The 17,082-nt window shown below is 31.8% G+C and overlaps 2 protein-coding genes across 2 annotated transcripts; both read right to left on the bottom strand.

The window, feature by feature from the left end:
- Window positions 1–760: 760 nt before the first annotated feature.
- On the bottom strand, window positions 761–6,259 carry LOC120348469 (uncharacterized). The gene is made up of 13 exons (XM_039418592.2): window positions 6,150–6,259; window positions 5,488–5,565; window positions 4,924–5,107; window positions 4,646–4,744; window positions 4,437–4,567; window positions 3,918–4,101; window positions 3,397–3,521; window positions 2,828–3,109; window positions 2,651–2,708; window positions 1,870–1,937; window positions 1,541–1,634; window positions 1,145–1,200; window positions 761–871 (listed from the first exon to the last, which is right to left on the bottom strand). Exons 2-13 carry the CDS (start codon window positions 5,549–5,551, stop codon window positions 831–833), a joined length of 1,386 nt encoding a protein of 461 aa, XP_039274526.2. The 5' UTR covers window positions 5,552–5,565; window positions 6,150–6,259; the 3' UTR covers window positions 761–830.
- Window positions 6,260–11,967: 5,708 nt separating this feature from the next.
- On the bottom strand, window positions 11,968–16,366 carry LOC120348412 (uncharacterized). Its single transcript, XM_078112317.1, has 10 exons — window positions 16,240–16,366; window positions 15,760–15,937; window positions 15,272–15,370; window positions 14,826–14,938; window positions 14,489–14,672; window positions 14,127–14,329; window positions 13,277–13,561; window positions 12,915–13,055; window positions 12,500–12,590; window positions 11,968–12,166 (listed from the first exon to the last, which is right to left on the bottom strand). Exons 1-10 carry the CDS (start codon window positions 16,292–16,294, stop codon window positions 12,142–12,144), a joined length of 1,374 nt encoding a protein of 457 aa, XP_077968443.1. The 5' UTR covers window positions 16,295–16,366; the 3' UTR covers window positions 11,968–12,141.
- Window positions 16,367–17,082: the final 716 nt, after the last annotated feature.

Raw genomic sequence — 17,082 nt, 5'->3', positions numbered from 1 at the left:
ATATGCTTTTATATAATCAAGCATGATCTGATTCTACCAGACTTTGCCACATGAAATTAAGAACTTAAGAATAATAAATGTGACAATTATAGCATAAAATGAGAATTAATATTTTTCAATATTTTCTAGACCAGGGATAGCGAACCTTTTTCGATGAATGGGTCAAAAATTATATTTTAATCACGGAGCAGAAGAGTGTGGGTCACAAATATTTTATCAATGTTAGTATTACATGTGTGAACACGTGCATCCAAGATTGGGAGTTCCGAAAATTACCATACCGATCCGGTAATTTGAATTTGAGCGTTCGCAGGTCTGGCTGTCCAACTGACGTTACATTATGTAGTTTACTTACTGTTAACTTTGTTTGAAGCCGGTTTTATCAATTTTTATCACTTACAAGTTAGTATGTTTTAATTTCATTCGTGCCTTGGCGGGTCACCGAAAAAACGCGGTGGGTCACTTTGTGAATTGGTGATAAAATATATCATTTTGCACTCCGTGTTCCCATATTAAGGCATAGTCCTCTTTTTTCTTAAATAATTGTTTTGTTTTCAATGGACTTTTATCAGCGTTGCTTGCTACCCAGAAAAAATAATTTACTGGACAGAGGATTTTTATATTTTGACGAGGTTTGTTACAATCTATTCTCCACGAATCTTTCCAAATCGCATCTCAGATATCATAAATACGCTCTTGATTTGTCTTTGTATTCATCATAAATATAAAATAAATACGACTCATACAAAATAAACAACAGTTTATAGCATAACAATGTTTTATTTATCATACTAAACACAAAATTAAAGATATATATATCCATTTTTGTGTTATTTTGTATTTGACATCACATTTTTCGCATTCGCTGATTCTGAAAAAAAAATATCATAAGCAATGTAAACGCTGTGTTTGAGTACCTTATTTAACAATACTCCAACAAAAATCGATAAAGAATAATAATCATCATTGATATATTTAATATAATAAAGATATAGATACGACGAACCACCTGCGCTTGCCAACACTTACAAAAATTTTAAAGACATTTGACAATTTAACTTTTGGCTGAGGAATCGCTAGTAAAACTACCGAGGTGCTTGTTATTAAATCTAGAACATTTGTAACATACTGAAATATAACTTACCATCAAGATTATTGGATGTGAACACATCAGCCGACTTCGCTGTTTTCCTGAAGCAACTATATAAATAAATAAAAAATATAAAGTTATTGTGAAAGAGTAAAAAGTATTTAAACAAAATGTCGCTTTCGCGTAGACTGGAAGTCTCATTTACAAAAAACAGCATTAGCTGATAATTTAGCTATTATATAGTTAGCTTAACCAGTAGAAATAAATATTGTAATAGATTGTGGAAACGTAAATTTCAAAGTTTGATAAAAATCCGTTTTTAGCGCTGATATGCTCAGAATTGATGATTCGCAAATACTTCGATAGTTATGAGAATAGGGTTGGAATAGGTTTTAAAGCAGCTTTTTGTTGGATAAAATGAGTAACTTGAAACAAACAAAAATACGTTACCAAAGATATATTGTGTACGCCAGGATAACAGTTAACCAGAGTAACGCAAAACCTGCAATAACTGAGAACTCCAATGTACTGCACATCGAATGTTCTGAAAAAAAAAGTGCTCTCTTATATAGTATGAAGTATTCATCTTGTAATAATATTATTTAAAATAAATATTAACTTAGGTTAATATGCATTTTTGTATTACATCAGATTAATATCTAAAGTTGACTATAACCACATATTGAATAATAACAAATTATTTTCACACAAAATAAGTGGTTGCAATGATCGTACGTATAAATATATCAAAATATTTCCAGAAAATAGGTGATATTCACCTAAATTGTTGATTGAAGGTCGACCAATTGATGGTAGAGCGGCACTTGGTTTATTGCTTTCAGATATTCTGTATGAAAAGTGTGTATCAGGTAATCTTGTTTTTAATCAAAATATTACAATATATTTGATTTTAGGGCGCTCCCGAAGTGTGTGTATCAATATGGTGGTAATTAATTTTGTTGGCCTATTTTACAACAAATTGTGCAGACGGACTGAAGCCCATTGGTAAGGGGGTAAATTGAATTGGCTAAGACGGACAGTCCCCGAACTCGTAATAGAGCTAAAATAGGGGAAATCGGAATCAAATTAGAGCCTAACCCTCACCTGGTACACACACACTAAAGGAGTACCGATTTTATTAGAATGCACAAATACCACATACTTATTTAGCCTAATACTTTAAGTCGGGGTTACGCGAAACTAACTTTCCTTGCTTTATTCTTTTGCGCAAATGGATCAGTGTGCTTGTAATACAGAGATGCCTTAGCGAGAATAAAGATGACTAATCAAGAATCTTGAATCAACTGAATACTTATTTATTTTAAATTGTGGATCGACCAAGCCTTTCAACAAAGATGCATTCCTTCGTATGTTTCTACAAAAGCTAATATTTCATTTCATATGTGCGTGAACAGTAAAGACAACATAGCTTAGAATAACATTGTAATATTGACTAATGTTATTTAGGAAACAGCCGGCGTTTTAATAACATGGGCTTATACGTAATTTAATTCATATAACATGTTGCATAACGGAGATCCATTTTAATACATCACTTACGTATTTTGTACGAAATTCTCTTCAAATGTTGTAAAATTATGTTGCATCATACCATCAACTAAGAATATAATAATAATAATATAAATAGTACATCTAACTTGATATATTGACACAATTGGGCACGAATGATGTCAGGGCGTAGCCCCGTACGAATTTTACAAACTGTACTTGTGTTACCTCTGACATCTGCGTATCCTCTCACAGAATTAATTGAATTAGTGGCAAAGCAATGATATCTTCCTGAGTCAAAAGGCTTGGCGTTGTTTATCACAAGTCGAGAAAATCCGTCATATTTTATCTGATGGATTCGTCGATTTAACACTTCGCTGACAGTTCTATCCCTTCGTTGCCAACCAACAATTGGAATTGGATATCCTGATGCTCTACAGTCAATCGTAATGCTTTCTTTTCTCTTAATAACTGGTCGTTCGTTGGAAACTCTCAAGCCCCATGGTGGAACTAAAAATTAAATCATTTTCACATACAATTTCAGTAAAATTGCTCAGAAACGCACGCCCAAAACGGAGGCAGGAATTAAGACTATTTGTAGATGAGATATTCACAAAGAAGCACATCACAGGAAATATAACCGAGAGTCAAATTTTGTTCTGCTAGTCGCCCAGGAAATGTAGCATATACAAATTATTTAATAGCTTAAACGTCAACACGCTCTGTTTTTATCGTCGATTCATCTACTATGTAACTTGTGAATATTATAAACAACGTAATTTGTGCCTGATACTCACTTTTCTCACAAATGGGATAAATAGACGGATCATCGCAATCATTTTGTGACCATCCTTCACTTCCCATAATTAAACAGTTTTTAGAGTTTTCATCTTTTCGTATCCAATACTTGAGTGTCGGGTCACTAAATAAGAGTACAAAAGTTTCAATGGTTCTTTTTTCTTCTTATTGAATTGGTGTTTGAAAAATATAATCTTAATTATCTATCTTGAGCGAAAGTTTGTCATGAATACACATAGGGAAGAAATTTGGACTAAAAAAAACCCCAGCTCGTGTCTCAACTAGGCTAAGTCAATTTTGTTAATTGGAGGCCGAATAATATTAAAAAAAATATTTACATTTTTTAAGAATCATACTCATAATACAGATAAAAGCATAATAATTTTGCTAAAGTATTTAGAAAGTATTCAGTTTAGTTTACCACATACTGTATAATTATGCTATCGAATATCTCTGTCATCTAATAAACAATAGAAGCGGTCCGCTACGGGAAGAAAGCATTATGGAAAAGTTGAAATACCTGGCACACTTTTCACGAATCTCAAAGAACGCCCTATCGTTAACAATGTCTACAATTCTACTTTGATTCTTTGTGCACATCTTCTGTGCATCCCAATAGGTCATAGTTCCAATGCCTGTGTTTGTAGAGTTTGTATCTTCGAAAGAAAGTTCAGCGTAGTACGACGGTTGGAGTTTGTCAATTCCTGCATAATTACAATATAGTATAAGTGTTTAGGTTATAATGCTAAAATATACATTCTGTGATGGCAATTTCCACGTCAGAGAATATTGCTACAGCGGCAAATATTTCTAAATACGTATTACATATAAAATACAACTAAGCTACAGAAATTGTACAAAAACAACCGATTATCGTTGCAGCGTGAGAACCTCTGATAAAAGTTTTTATGTTCTACTAAAGAAAAAACACCAATAACGACCTAAAATTATTAACATGAAATTAAAAATGAACACAGCATTGAAATTTGAATATATATTATGTACACAAAATCTTCTCACACCAATAATTTTAACTTACTAGTTTGGCATATGAATCCAGTTCGAGTGCCATAGAAATATGGCTCTACAAACCACTTTAAATCAGAATCCGCAAATGTAACATACACGTCCTCTGTAGTATGGTAGTCAGTTGTTGGTTCATTCTCAGCCCTTTAACATTAAATAACACATTCAATATTATAAGGGGTCGGAAACAATTTAAACACAAAAAGTAATAAAAAGTATTACCATTTAGTAAATCCGGCTTTGAGCTTTTCCCCATTCATCCAATAGTATTCTTTGGTTTCTCTAATCTTGAATGCACCAATCAAGACTTTATCTGATGTACTGAAACACAAAATATGTTTGATTCTTTTACTGGAATATATGTATTTCTTTCAGAACGTTTATTGCTTTCCAACATCGTTAGACTAACAGTATTTAGTCAGTTTAATAAAATAAAATAAAAAAAAAAACACTCAAAAAAACACACACGCACAGAGAGAGACAAAATCAATAAAATTCACTTGTTTTTCAAGAGTTCTTTCACTGCTTCATGTAAATTTTCATTATCTGTAATCACCAATCTTGAGCCAGGCATTTTTACAACACATTCGTAAATAGCAGTTTGATGGGAGTAATATGCATCTTTTCCAGAGTTATAATAGGTTAATTCATAGTCTCCGACGTACAACGTGTCGATTAATTTTCCTGCAACGATGTAAATAAAATATCTTTGATAATTGTTCATCTATATTTTTCATAAGAATTTGTAACATTTCACCATGCATTGACGTAAATAATTTATCCAGTTTATCAAAATGTATTCATTGTGTGTATCCGTTATATCCAGGTTGATTTAAAGAAAACGAAACTTAAAAAAAAAACTTTTTTTCAGATATCACCACGGGAAATGTTTCATAATTTGTTACATATGTGCAGTACAGTTACTTACAGTTTCACTTTGAACTGATGTTGAATAATTTTACAAATCAAAGAATTTTAAAATTTTAGCCACTCTAATTGATAATCATTGAAGTATTTCTGTGCAGCTGTATTTATTTACAATCAACGATTTTATATTTACTTACCTTCATTCTGCGAAATAAAGAAAACAAATGCTAATCCTAAAATTTTCATTGTCTGAAATTCCATTTCTATAAAAAAATCTGAAAAAAATATTTATGCTTCTATCAATATTAAATAGAATGATACATGTATTTATTAGGAAACAATACCCAGTTATCACAGAATATTTTTGTAAAATAATTTAGTTAGTATGTGGATTCAAAAATTTCAGTGGCAAATGTTTCCAAACCAAATTAGTGCGCACCATACTGAGGCCTTAAATTTCAATAGTGATTCATATATCTAAAGTTATACGGATATATAACCGTTTGCTTGAAACAAGACTAGAGAAGGTAACGAATATGGAGGCGTTCGTTTAATGTTTTCAATGTTTTTAAAAACTCTTTCTATTTTTTGATGTTGACTTCTTCAACTGATTCCATTCGATAACAAAATTTTTCCACATAACAAAAAAAGAAAATGCAAGGTATTTCTCTAGAACGAAAGTTTATAATGAAAATCAATTTTTTCAAGTTGCAAATTTTGAAGAATCGTTTCTTTATTGACAAACCAAAAAGCTATTGGGAGACCGGTTTGGCATTACCTACACAATGCATTTGTGGGCACAGGATCTGGACCCGGGATGTGTAATTCCAACGCTTTAACAATTAGGTCCCGTACCTACCATACGTGCTCTGGCGTCCGCAAAATTTATATTCACTGATATGCTGGCTTTTTCCGAACAGAAGATTTTATATAGCGATTGGTGTTTTTGCGAACAAATATCGCTCAAGGCATTTTAAAAATCTTAAGTAAAAGAACAATTATTACATGTTTACATTATTACATGTCGCTTTGACATCGCAATTTGATGCTATTTCGAAGGTATTCTAAATATACATACGTTATTTAGTCATAAAGTATCCACTTCCACTATAATACATCTGGTACACATCAATAACTGAAATTATATTTGGTTTTAATAATCATATTTGCAAAAAGTAATAACAAGAACTGAACAGAGTCATATTTCTCGCCGACCAATTCCACTTTAACTATACAACGTCCAAGGTCATATTTAGCCTCTTTACCTCACCCCCATCCTCGTGGATTCTACACGTTATATGGCAGGGATGAGCTGGGATTCTAGCATTGCAGTCTCGAAAAATATCAACCTACCTATGGATATAACCAGATGTAAGCATAATCTATTTATTTTGTTTTGAATATGATCGTGAATTGCGTTATGACGCTGTTTGATGATTATGATTTGGTACAACAAATTGAAGTACGCTTATTTATTTTAAAAAGTATATTATTATGGAAGCATGTTTTTAAAGTTACAATGTGATCAAATTGGTCTAATTTTACAATTAATAAGAGACAATCGCTATCCAGTTTTTGAATTGTGTTGCCAAACTCCGCCATAATCCTATTTCCGTGTTTGCCAACCCGAGTACGCGGTCTCAGATGAGTCCGCGGAGCGGTTGAATGAGTCCGCAACGTGCCCGAAATTCACTGCGGGACGCATACGTTTTTGCGAAACTTAACTATCAGCCAAGTTACGATTCACGTTAGAATTTACACAAAACATAAAGAGCAAGTTTATTCACATAACATTAATCGAGTCAATAGTTAATTGTTACTGAGTAGTGCTGGGCATATATTCCAATATTCTACTATTAGAATAGCAATTACTATTCGAAAATTGGTAACAAGTGGCGCAACAGGTCACTTGCGCGTCGCTTAATCAAACGATTGGATTTCCCAACTCACTTGGCGGATTTCCGACGAAAACACGAGTCTGCACACGCTTCAATAGATACCTAAGTGGTGTTTCCCCCGAGTTCGAACAACAAGGAATATTTTTTTTTTCCTTCCAGGTGTCAACCCAAATTTTCTTACTTGAAAAGCGGCAATACAAAATACGGAAAATAAAACGGAGAATAGCACAAGTTTTGTTTTATGATTGTCCGCGACCGATTGAAGACGCTTTTTTAGACATTGCCAATCGCAAAATTTCGGGTGCCACCGAAGTAAACGTACCAGGGCATTTTCCCTTAGGATTCTTTGCATTACCGCCTTCACATTGGTACGTACAGTGCTGGAGCGCCGTAAGTGTTGTACGAACAACTCAGTTTTGTCGAATTCACAAAAATACGAATCAAAACAAAATGTAATCGCATTTTTGTGTCCACGGTTTGTCATGATATTTTCTGAGTAGTATTGCTTTTATTTCGTCAACACAACCGCAGATTAAAATGATCACAATTAAATTAATAATAAAGCAAGGCGATTAATGTATTTTTAATTTACTAATATACTTTAAATATATTTTTAATAAGTACTAAATCAAGTTGTACTTTCTGGAAATTTATAGCAGATAGTAGGATTGTTCTTGAGGCAATAACAAATTCGCAAGAGCGCAAACAATATATATGTATCAAAACTAAATATAATCGGGCGATTGCCGCAGATTGTCGTAGTATTTTAAAGACGTAATGCTTTAATCTTCCGTAAGTCGACGCAGCCGCGAGTTACCATGAACCCAATTAAATTAAAATAGAAAAACATTTTAAATTCTCGTCGTTGTCATGGACTGAATATTGTGCGACAGAACAGGCCATTATACACTAACAAGTCGGCTCTTTTAACGAACGCGTAATTGCAGCGAATTTCCCATTTTGAAAATCGTTGAAATTCTGTTGTGTTTGGTTTTATTGGTTCTTTACACAGAGTACCGTTGCACTAAACGTACCTTGAGTCCGCAAAGGTTTTCGCCGGTGAGAAATTAGTCCGTGAACAAAAAAGGTTGGGAAACGCTATCCTATTTGATGCAACTCATATTTCTGATTCATAACACAAAAGATATCAAATTTCGAAGTCAACCAAGAAAATTATTTCGTTGCCCCTTTCAATGGACTTTCACACAAAAACTTAGATTTATACTGCGGCAACTTTCAATCAATTTATATCACAAGAAACAAAAAATTGATCATTATTATTCGAAATCTGATTTTTTAACATTGTCATCAAAAGTATTTGCTGAATAATGGGCTAAAAAATCGTTCGTTGTAACAATGGTGTAAAATAACTTTGTCGAAAATAGAAGCAAGTGTTCGACTGTTTGAAGCAGTTCGTAAAGTTTCAATTTAAAAAAATATGTGTACACGACATGTTGAGCGCGGTAATATCTGTCTTTTCCATCTTCATAAAACGTAAATTCATAGTCTCCGAAGTATAACTTGCGATCAATTTTCCTACAAAGATGTAAATAAAAAATCATTGATAAATCCTTATCTATATATATTCATAAATTTTTTTTAACATTTAATACACCATGTATTGCCGTAACTAATTTCTCCAGTTTATCAAAATGTAGTCACTGTGCGTGTGGCCGTTATACCCAGGTTGATCGAAACGAAACTTAAAGAAAAGCCTTATTATTCAGATATCACCACGGGGAATATTTCATACTTTGTTACATATGTGCAGTATAGTTACTTACAGTTTCACTAGTTGAAGCAGTTCGTACAGTTTGCAATTTAAAATTCCAAGAATAAATCTGAATCACACACTGTCTTATATCTGATAACGATTATAATCTGTAATTCGTTTATATTCGTGTATATTTGGTTGAAGGAATTCGTAGTAAGATTGAATGATTAAATGTGAACAAAGCGAAAAGTGTTTTTATTCGCCTGATGTGAAAGTATTTTTAGTCCGACAACATAGTCCATATGATCAACTTAGTCACCACCATTAACATGGAAAACAAATTGCCAAAGTTGACAACAAGTTCAATATATTCGGTTGGTGCCATATTATAAAAGTTGAACATCATTCCAACACAATTCAGAAAAAATTCGCTTGTATAAAATTTATGTTCCACATAATTTGATTAACAAGCGATTGTTTGATTACAATCATAAGCCAATAGAAATAAATCGTTTTATTCATTATATTATATTTCATTATTTTCATCAATATGGAACTACCATTAATTTAATTTTTCGACAGTTGTGGGCAATATTTGTTATTGGAAAAAATTATTCAAATTATAACATTAATAACTAAAGATAATTTTTTGCGCAGTATCTAGCTGATGGCTCTTGATTTTATTCAAATTTTATGTTTCTAACATATTTTTAACGAATTATTAGCCAATTCTAATTGACACTAACTCGGGGCATATTTATCTACAAAACTTCGATGCTGGTCGTGTTATATAGTTATATAGATATTCATATCGAATTGCATTTTGATTCTAAATTTGATGGCCATCCAGAGTAATTTCTATACCCACTGATTATATCTGAGCTTATATATTAGAAAAAACCGTCTTTACAAAACGTTTTTTTGCGCGTCCGTATAATAAATGTTCTTCACAGTAAAATTTTAACGCGAAATTATTTGATTCATATCTACTTCAATATCGATAATCGATATTATTTGAATAAAAGTTGTTTCAACTTTGCCCTACCTACAACCTGAATCACTCGTATCATTTTAATCATAAATTTTTTATTGATCAAATTTTTATTCACATCTATATATGCTGGAGTAAATAATATATACGCAAATAAAGTATTGCCCATAATATATTGTCAAATTCAGCCATATACAATTGACATAAAAACATAAATATACTGTTTTTTGTTGTTGTTCCAATCATATCTCGTTTTGTATAAGTATATAAATTACACACAAGAAATCTGGATATTATCTCTATATGGAAATGTAATACGTCCAAGAGTGGAGTATGGTTGTCGTGTTTGGGATGGGACTTCTGTGACCGTATTAAAACACTTTGGAAATAGTTAAAAAGAATATCAAATTCGCAACCACTCGTTCATCGCCAAAATGTTGCGTCGCTGTGTTTATTTTACAGATATTGTAAACAAATGTGTTCTTCTGAAATGTGGAAATTTGTTCCTCCAAATTAGTTTTGAGTCATGAAACTCGGTTAGCTGTGAACTTGCATTCGTTCACTGTCAGTGTATCTACTATATAAAAAAAAATCATGCCCAAAGTTTTTTCCAAGAACTGCTATTATGTGGGATTCATAACCTTATAGCTGTTTTCCTGATCACATTGGCTTTTTAAGTATGACGTCAATAGTCTTAGTAGCTTATGGCAATTTTAGTGGTCGGCCGGAACTGCGCTCAGACTTGAATTTCTTCTATTTCTGAGTAAGGAGGCGTGATCTTGCAATGAGCAAATTTCTTCATTCAAAAATATCAGTAATTGCATTAAATCATTTGTAAACACTACGTTCTTTCTACATTTTGGTGAGTTCAATGGCGCACGTATAAACCAGCCAAGGGAATATAAAGTCTGATAAGTGATCATATGTTTAGTCAAATATTTTTTAAGTGTGACTACAAATTTATTCCATAAACATTCATTTAGTTATTAAACAAGCGTAGATGTTTACTTTTTAAAAAATAAAACCAAGCTGAAATTTAAATTTTCGTCAGAATCGAATACCATGCAGAGGTCGTTCTGGTTTCCATTTTTGACCAGTGGAAACATTAAAACGTTTTTGGCATGTCTTGTTTTGTTTTATACGAGTACTATAGTAGAATATTTCTATCGCAACGCCTGGCCCAGTTAATGAGCTACATCCTATATCCCAGTTTGTAGCCACTACAAGGTGTTGCCGACATGAGCGAGGAGTTACCATGGGTCCGCTTGATTCATAGCACTTATTTAATTCATTCAATGACTTCAAACACTATAATGTAAGATTACACTTTTATATCCCACACTCTAGGAAACTATAAATCAAAGCCTTTGAGTAATATAATTGCGAGTTAAAAATAATCAAATCAACCTATACCTATATGCAAAGATAAAAGTCACTTAGTAAATTTGTAATAATAAAATCGTAAATAGAAACGGGTATAGATATATTAAGTGAGTATGAAATGAAAAGGTAATGTTGGGTGGCACTAAATTAGGTTGGAATGCTGAATGAACGATTTCTCAACGTTCAGCATTCAAATAGTTAATAATAAACCATTTTTTGATTTTGTATTTACTGAGTTCAAAATCAAAAACTTTGAATTAATATACTATTTTCTCTGTTCTAAGCCCATTTTTAAATTGAATGTCATCGAAATGATAACCAAAATTATCCTTTCATTTTTATTACAAACGGTTCTAGTATTCTGGAATATAGTAAAAATATAAATATAATCATTGGATCCGTTGATGATTAGATAATATAGCTATTATTAATATTTAATAAAAGAGAAATGAGGGTAAAATGGCTTTTTTTTCAAAATCAGTCAAACTTATTCGTTTACCAATTCTTAATTTTTTAACTTCCTTAACGGAAAATATGTGGATAAAAATAATTAGCTAGAATAAAAATGCAACAAATTTAAGATTTCGTTCGTCCGGGAACTTGTGAAGTTTGAACGGAATTGAACATTTCCAACTATCTTGAATAAACTCTCTAGCCCTGCACGTATAATAAATTATATACAATATATCCAATTCCAATTTATTCAAACATGAAATAATAACTCAGAATGAAATATTATAAAATAAAATTGAATTCATCGCATCCATTCAGACAACGTCGGGTTTCTTTGACTCTTTTCCTCAGTGAATATATATTATTTTTGATAATGATGAGATGATACTATTGCCAATTGCAGAATGAACTTCTAGTTTCCACACTGGGTAGAACGGCTGTAGATCATAAATAAAAATCAATGAAAGTCTCCGTCTATTATAGTAATAAATATTAATTTAATCATAGAACATTTCGTCTATGATTCATTTGACATTAGTATCATTCTTTACCCAATTAATACTTAAATAAACAGACTTTGAAAGAAAAGTTGAAAGTAAGTTCAGTTCAGTGCAATTTACTTTCTGTTGTGTTTCCGCCGAATGCGCGTTTTGCACATTTTTCAGTTTCACAGTCAGTTTAGTTATCTTTGATTGTAGAGAGGAATGAATTTAGAATAAATTTTTGACCATGTTATATAACTTATATCATTTATAATTATGTTAATATACCTTTTATGAAATAGGAAAACCAATAATATGAACCATAAAACTGCCAGCACAATTCCTGCTGGAAGAACCCATGATTTGTTGCATTCCATATCTAAAAATCAAAGGTATTCAACATGTGAGCTAAAAAGGGAGAATTAAACTTCTATAATTTACCTATTTGATTATATTAAGTTTGAATTCTGTGATTTAAATATTCGCTTTTCACAGTTAGAAATTCTATCTTTGCTATGGAACATATTTTATGACATTGATCCCATAGGTACAATTAGTATCGCCATATTGCATGTTAGCTTGACCAAATCAGACCTCTGAAATGTACCCTGTGTACATGAACATTTGAATTATTATGAAAGCAATAATTTTTCTTTCAAGAATGCTATATTCTACAATTGATCGATATTAAAATTTAATTTACGTAAACTTGGTTCGGGTTTCTGTGCATAAGACATTGCCATCTTTGGTCTTGATAACTGTTTTTGCAATGCGTAAAATCCTTGTTGTCCCCCATAAATCGCCACGTCCGATAGAGAAGTCAAATCAAACTCTTTGTCGTAAACTAAAATAAAAGTCGTTCTAGTTTGATAAAAATAATAAATATTTTCGTTTGTCTTGGATCTTAGAACAAAAATGTTTCAGTTTGATTTATTGTTCAAAACCTTCTTCTCAAATACAACAATACATCTTTATCACATATTACATAATTTTTTATATGTTTAACTCATTTCACTGGAATGTGGGATATCTGCACAATAGTTATACTGAATATAATATAGAAACCTTCGACTATTGTGAAACTTCTTGCAGAACGGATCATGTTATTTGAAGCAAAGCATTGATATTTTCCGGAATCTTCTAATTTTGCGTTTTTGATAAACAAGACAGACTTTCCGGAAGATTTTGTTTGATATACTCGTTCACTAACTTCATCTTTGACTTCTACGGCATCACGGTGCCAACTAAGATTTGGAACAGGAAAACCTGAAGCGGTGCATTCAATTTCCAAATTTGTTGTTTCTGTGATTCTGGGATTGTCGTCAGAAACTTTTACATTCCATGGAAAAACTGTAACAAAGTATTGGATATTAATTAACGGGTACGCGGTTAATAATGGAACGAACTTTCAAAGCCATCGTTTTACGATATTAAGTATCTGTTTTGCGAATAAAAAATCATTTTTCCTCGATTTTCTTATTATTATTTGTTTGAATGTGAGAATTCTTGAGCTACGGTTTTGAAAACTTTAACAAAGATTAAATATTTTATAACTGGACACTAAGGGGACTTATGAATCGCCTTGCTGATTTTTTTGTTGTTGGTATTTCTTGTTGGTTTTGGGAAGATTGTTAGTTATTCTTGAAAAAATTTGCATTTCTCGCAAGTAATTGACTCATGGAATGATTTCACATATTTAATATGTAAAATGAAAGAATTTACAAGAAAAATATTGCTCTTATTTTTTCTCAAATTTTGAGCGACTCCCACGAGACCAGATATTTTATTCATATTGCTTATCCGCCAATCCTATCAGCTTACTCGGTGCATTAGGGTTTTCCCCTATTGGTAACTATCAGAGATTATCGAGATCATTTTTTCAAAATAATTGCTGTGTTATATTGTTTCAACTTACTTTTTTCACATGCAAATTCTAGTTTTTCTTGACAATCGCGACTTTCCCATCTATTGTGTGTCAATGCGACACATTTCCTTTTTGGAGGGTTTTCGACATCAACCCAACATTTCCTTTTCGGGTCACTTAAAACATGCATAAAAAGTTTGTCGGTTATGAATTTCGTATATTTTTCCAAACAGCAATGATAAACTATGTGAACTCTTCAAGTAATCGATAAATGATCTGCGTATCACATAATTGCTGCGATTAGTTACTAAATTGTTAGCCGAAAAAATGAAAGAAATTTTAATTGAGCGTGAAAAAATGATATTAAACAATCAATATTTATCATAAATTTCATTAAAATTGTTAATTCTTGCCTTTTTAATTCACTTTGTATTTTTTTATACAGTCTTTCGTTTCCAATTTTGACAAGTCGACTTCCTTGTTTTTCACAATGCTGTTTGGCTTTATCAAATGTCAATGCTGTTGATGCGTTACCTTTGCTCGACGAAAAACTGAATGTTAAATCCGAATAAAACGAAGCTGAAATATCTGAAGTATCTGTAAACGAAGTAGTAAGATTGAAATCTTCAAAACTAATTTTTTTTTTTAATTTTTTTTGCGGATTAAGAAGTTATAATCCACATGATAGCCCCGAAGATCGTTATAAAGGGTATAATACAAAAGGGAATATGGTATCACGCTTCAATTTACCTATCTGACAAATGTAACCATAATAATGGCGACAATATTTATCGTTCCATGTATGATTCCAATGAGCCAAGCAATCCATATCATCGGCAACACGAAAAGGTTGACCCGGCTCCCTAAAAACACAAATAAGTTTTATCCGCTTGAGATGTAGATGTGTGTGTGCAAAATGGCGGCACAATCCTAATTTCTGGAATCAAAGTAACTTTTACAAAGATAGATTAAAAAAACTGCAAAGGTACAATTACTAGTGAGGAATATATTTATTCAAAGTAGTCGATTACAATTAAAACAATATATTTTCATGTAACCAAATAATAAGATTGATTCGCTCCATCTTACATTAAAATTAATAATATAATCATGAAAATATATATGATTTGTGAAAATTAATTCATTGACTCCAGGCAGAAAACCTCAAATTTTTCCATTATTGATAAAGCAATCACCAGTTTGTAAATCCAGTATCTACGAGTGTTCCATCATCCCATACCCAGATGCCTTCTTTGTTGAAGTCACTTGCTCCTATCCACACATTTGGGTAACCCCTAATGTTGCAAAACATGTATCAAATTGGTTTATTACAAAAGAATATGCGATTGCCCACTTAATGATGTTGACTAAAAATTCAAATTCTAATGTAAACTATATTAGTATTTTAAGTCAACATGAAACCAAAAATTTCCATGATTACAGCTGTGACGAAAAACAGAGTGTTCAGTCCAAAATTGAAATAAAACCTTCTTCATTATGGGAATATCCAATGATATCCTTCAACTCTCTGAAGCAAGATTAGTCAAAGAAAGAATTAGCCTCACAGATCTAATAATAGACAGTTGAAGAAAGACGATGCATTATCTTCACTGTGACAAAATAGTTATAGCCAAAATGTAAGAAAATATTTCAGATTGCTGTAAAAGCAGTTGACCCTACTTACCAGGCTTCTAACAAATCATCGACGGCATTTTGAACTTGTTCGTCTTTGATATAAACCAAGTGAGAACGAGGTTTCCAAACTGTACACGCTAACCGAGCACGTACATGATTTGTGGCATCATCAATGCCAGTGAATAAGGTAAGTTCGTAATTACGAACATAAACCGTTTCACGTTGAACTATTTGAATGAAAATTGAAATTGTTTTTGATTGATAAAGACGAGTTTTATGTAGGAAAAAGTATGTTAATTCAATTTGCTCTACTTCAAAATTTGTTTAATAAAAATTTACAACAGTTAGGTATGATCCAAATCAATCAGTGACTTTATTTTGGAAGGTACAAGTAAAAAGGTTTTAAAAGCATGAAAATTCATATATACAAGCACTTTACATTTACAAGTTTTTACACAGCTAATAAATCAAGAATAACTTATTTGCAGTCGTATAAACTATTAAAGAAATTGTTGACTAGACTACTTACCAGCTCGGCTTTGAGAAAACATTCCGAGGAGCAAAATGAAGGTTCCGTACAACATTTTAAATAAAGAAATGCGTACAATGATTTAAATCTAAAATAAAATCAGATAAACGATTGTTTAAAACATTTTACTAAACCTGAAATGCAAATTTGAAATTGGCAGCAAATTTCAAAATTTTATATACCTCATGAAATATATTAACATGTTTTAAGATAGATGTGACAGATTTTTATCGTGAAATTTATTGTGAAATGCGTATCCAAGGTAATTGGTGATTTATGATTGCAGATGTTCTACAAGGTATTACAGCACTTTTATAGTTAACAACACGCAAATAAATTGATCTAGCGCAGTTTATAAATTTGTAGCTTGCTTCCACATAAATATCATTTTATTACTGAGAATTAGAGGTGCCCTATTTGCTTTTATATTGCAAATCAGTTTAATACCTTGAGGCTAAAACAGAATTCTTAGAAACACTGACGACAAAGACTCGATTTCATTTGTGTTCTTACTATCTGTCAACATCTCACGAAAATGGGTTCACTTTTAAAACCATTTGAATGGCGAATAATCATAGAAGAATATTTTCTAATTTTTTGCGGTTTTAATGACTCAAATTTGCCGTGAAATAATATATACTTCGAATTCTAGCCTCGGCTCTGTTGGTTATATAATGGTAAACATTAGTCATACTATACTCATGACAAGAGTTAAACAAACACTCAGCGATTGTTTTGAACATTTCTGTTACAATTACCGTTTATTAGTAAACGACCTATACGATACCCAAGGACTATTTCGCATAGAAATCATTCAATTAAAATACGAATAGACATAACAGA

This window comes from Styela clava, chromosome 1 (genome assembly GCF_964204865.1).
Source record: "Styela clava chromosome 1, kaStyClav1.hap1.2, whole genome shotgun sequence".
In the NCBI taxonomy this organism is placed as follows: domain Eukaryota; kingdom Metazoa; phylum Chordata; class Ascidiacea; order Stolidobranchia; family Styelidae; genus Styela; species Styela clava.
The sequence above is the reverse complement of the archived record's forward strand: the minus strand, read 5'-3'. Positions and strand labels throughout refer to the sequence as shown.

What these genes read in the sequence shown, in the direction of transcription:
- LOC120348412 (XM_078112317.1), bottom strand. Translation starts at nt 16,294, where the DNA reads ATGTTGTACGGAACCTTCATTTTGCTCCTCGGAATGTTTTCTCAAAGC. An exon ending in AAGTTTCACAATAGTCGAAG is followed by an intron (nt 13,056 to 13,276) that starts GTTTCTATATTA and finishes CTTTTATTTTAG; the next exon opens with TTTACGACAAAGAGTTTGAT. An exon ending in GTTTTCCTATTTCATAAAAG is followed by an intron (nt 12,167 to 12,499) that starts GTATATTAACAT and finishes TATGATCTACAG; the next exon opens with CCGTTCTACCCAGTGTGGAA.
- LOC120348469 (XM_039418592.2), bottom strand. Translation starts at nt 5,551, where the DNA reads ATGGAATTTCAGACAATGAAAATTTTAGGATTAGCATTTGTTTTCTTT. An exon ending in CTTTATTTCGCAGAATGAAG is followed by an intron (nt 5,108 to 5,487) that starts GTAAGTAAATAT and finishes ACATCGTTGCAG; the next exon opens with GAAAATTAATCGACACGTTG. An exon ending in AGGATACGCAGATGTCAGAG is followed by an intron (nt 2,709 to 2,827) that starts GTAACACAAGTA and finishes TTATATTCTTAG; the next exon opens with TTGATGGTATGATGCAACAT.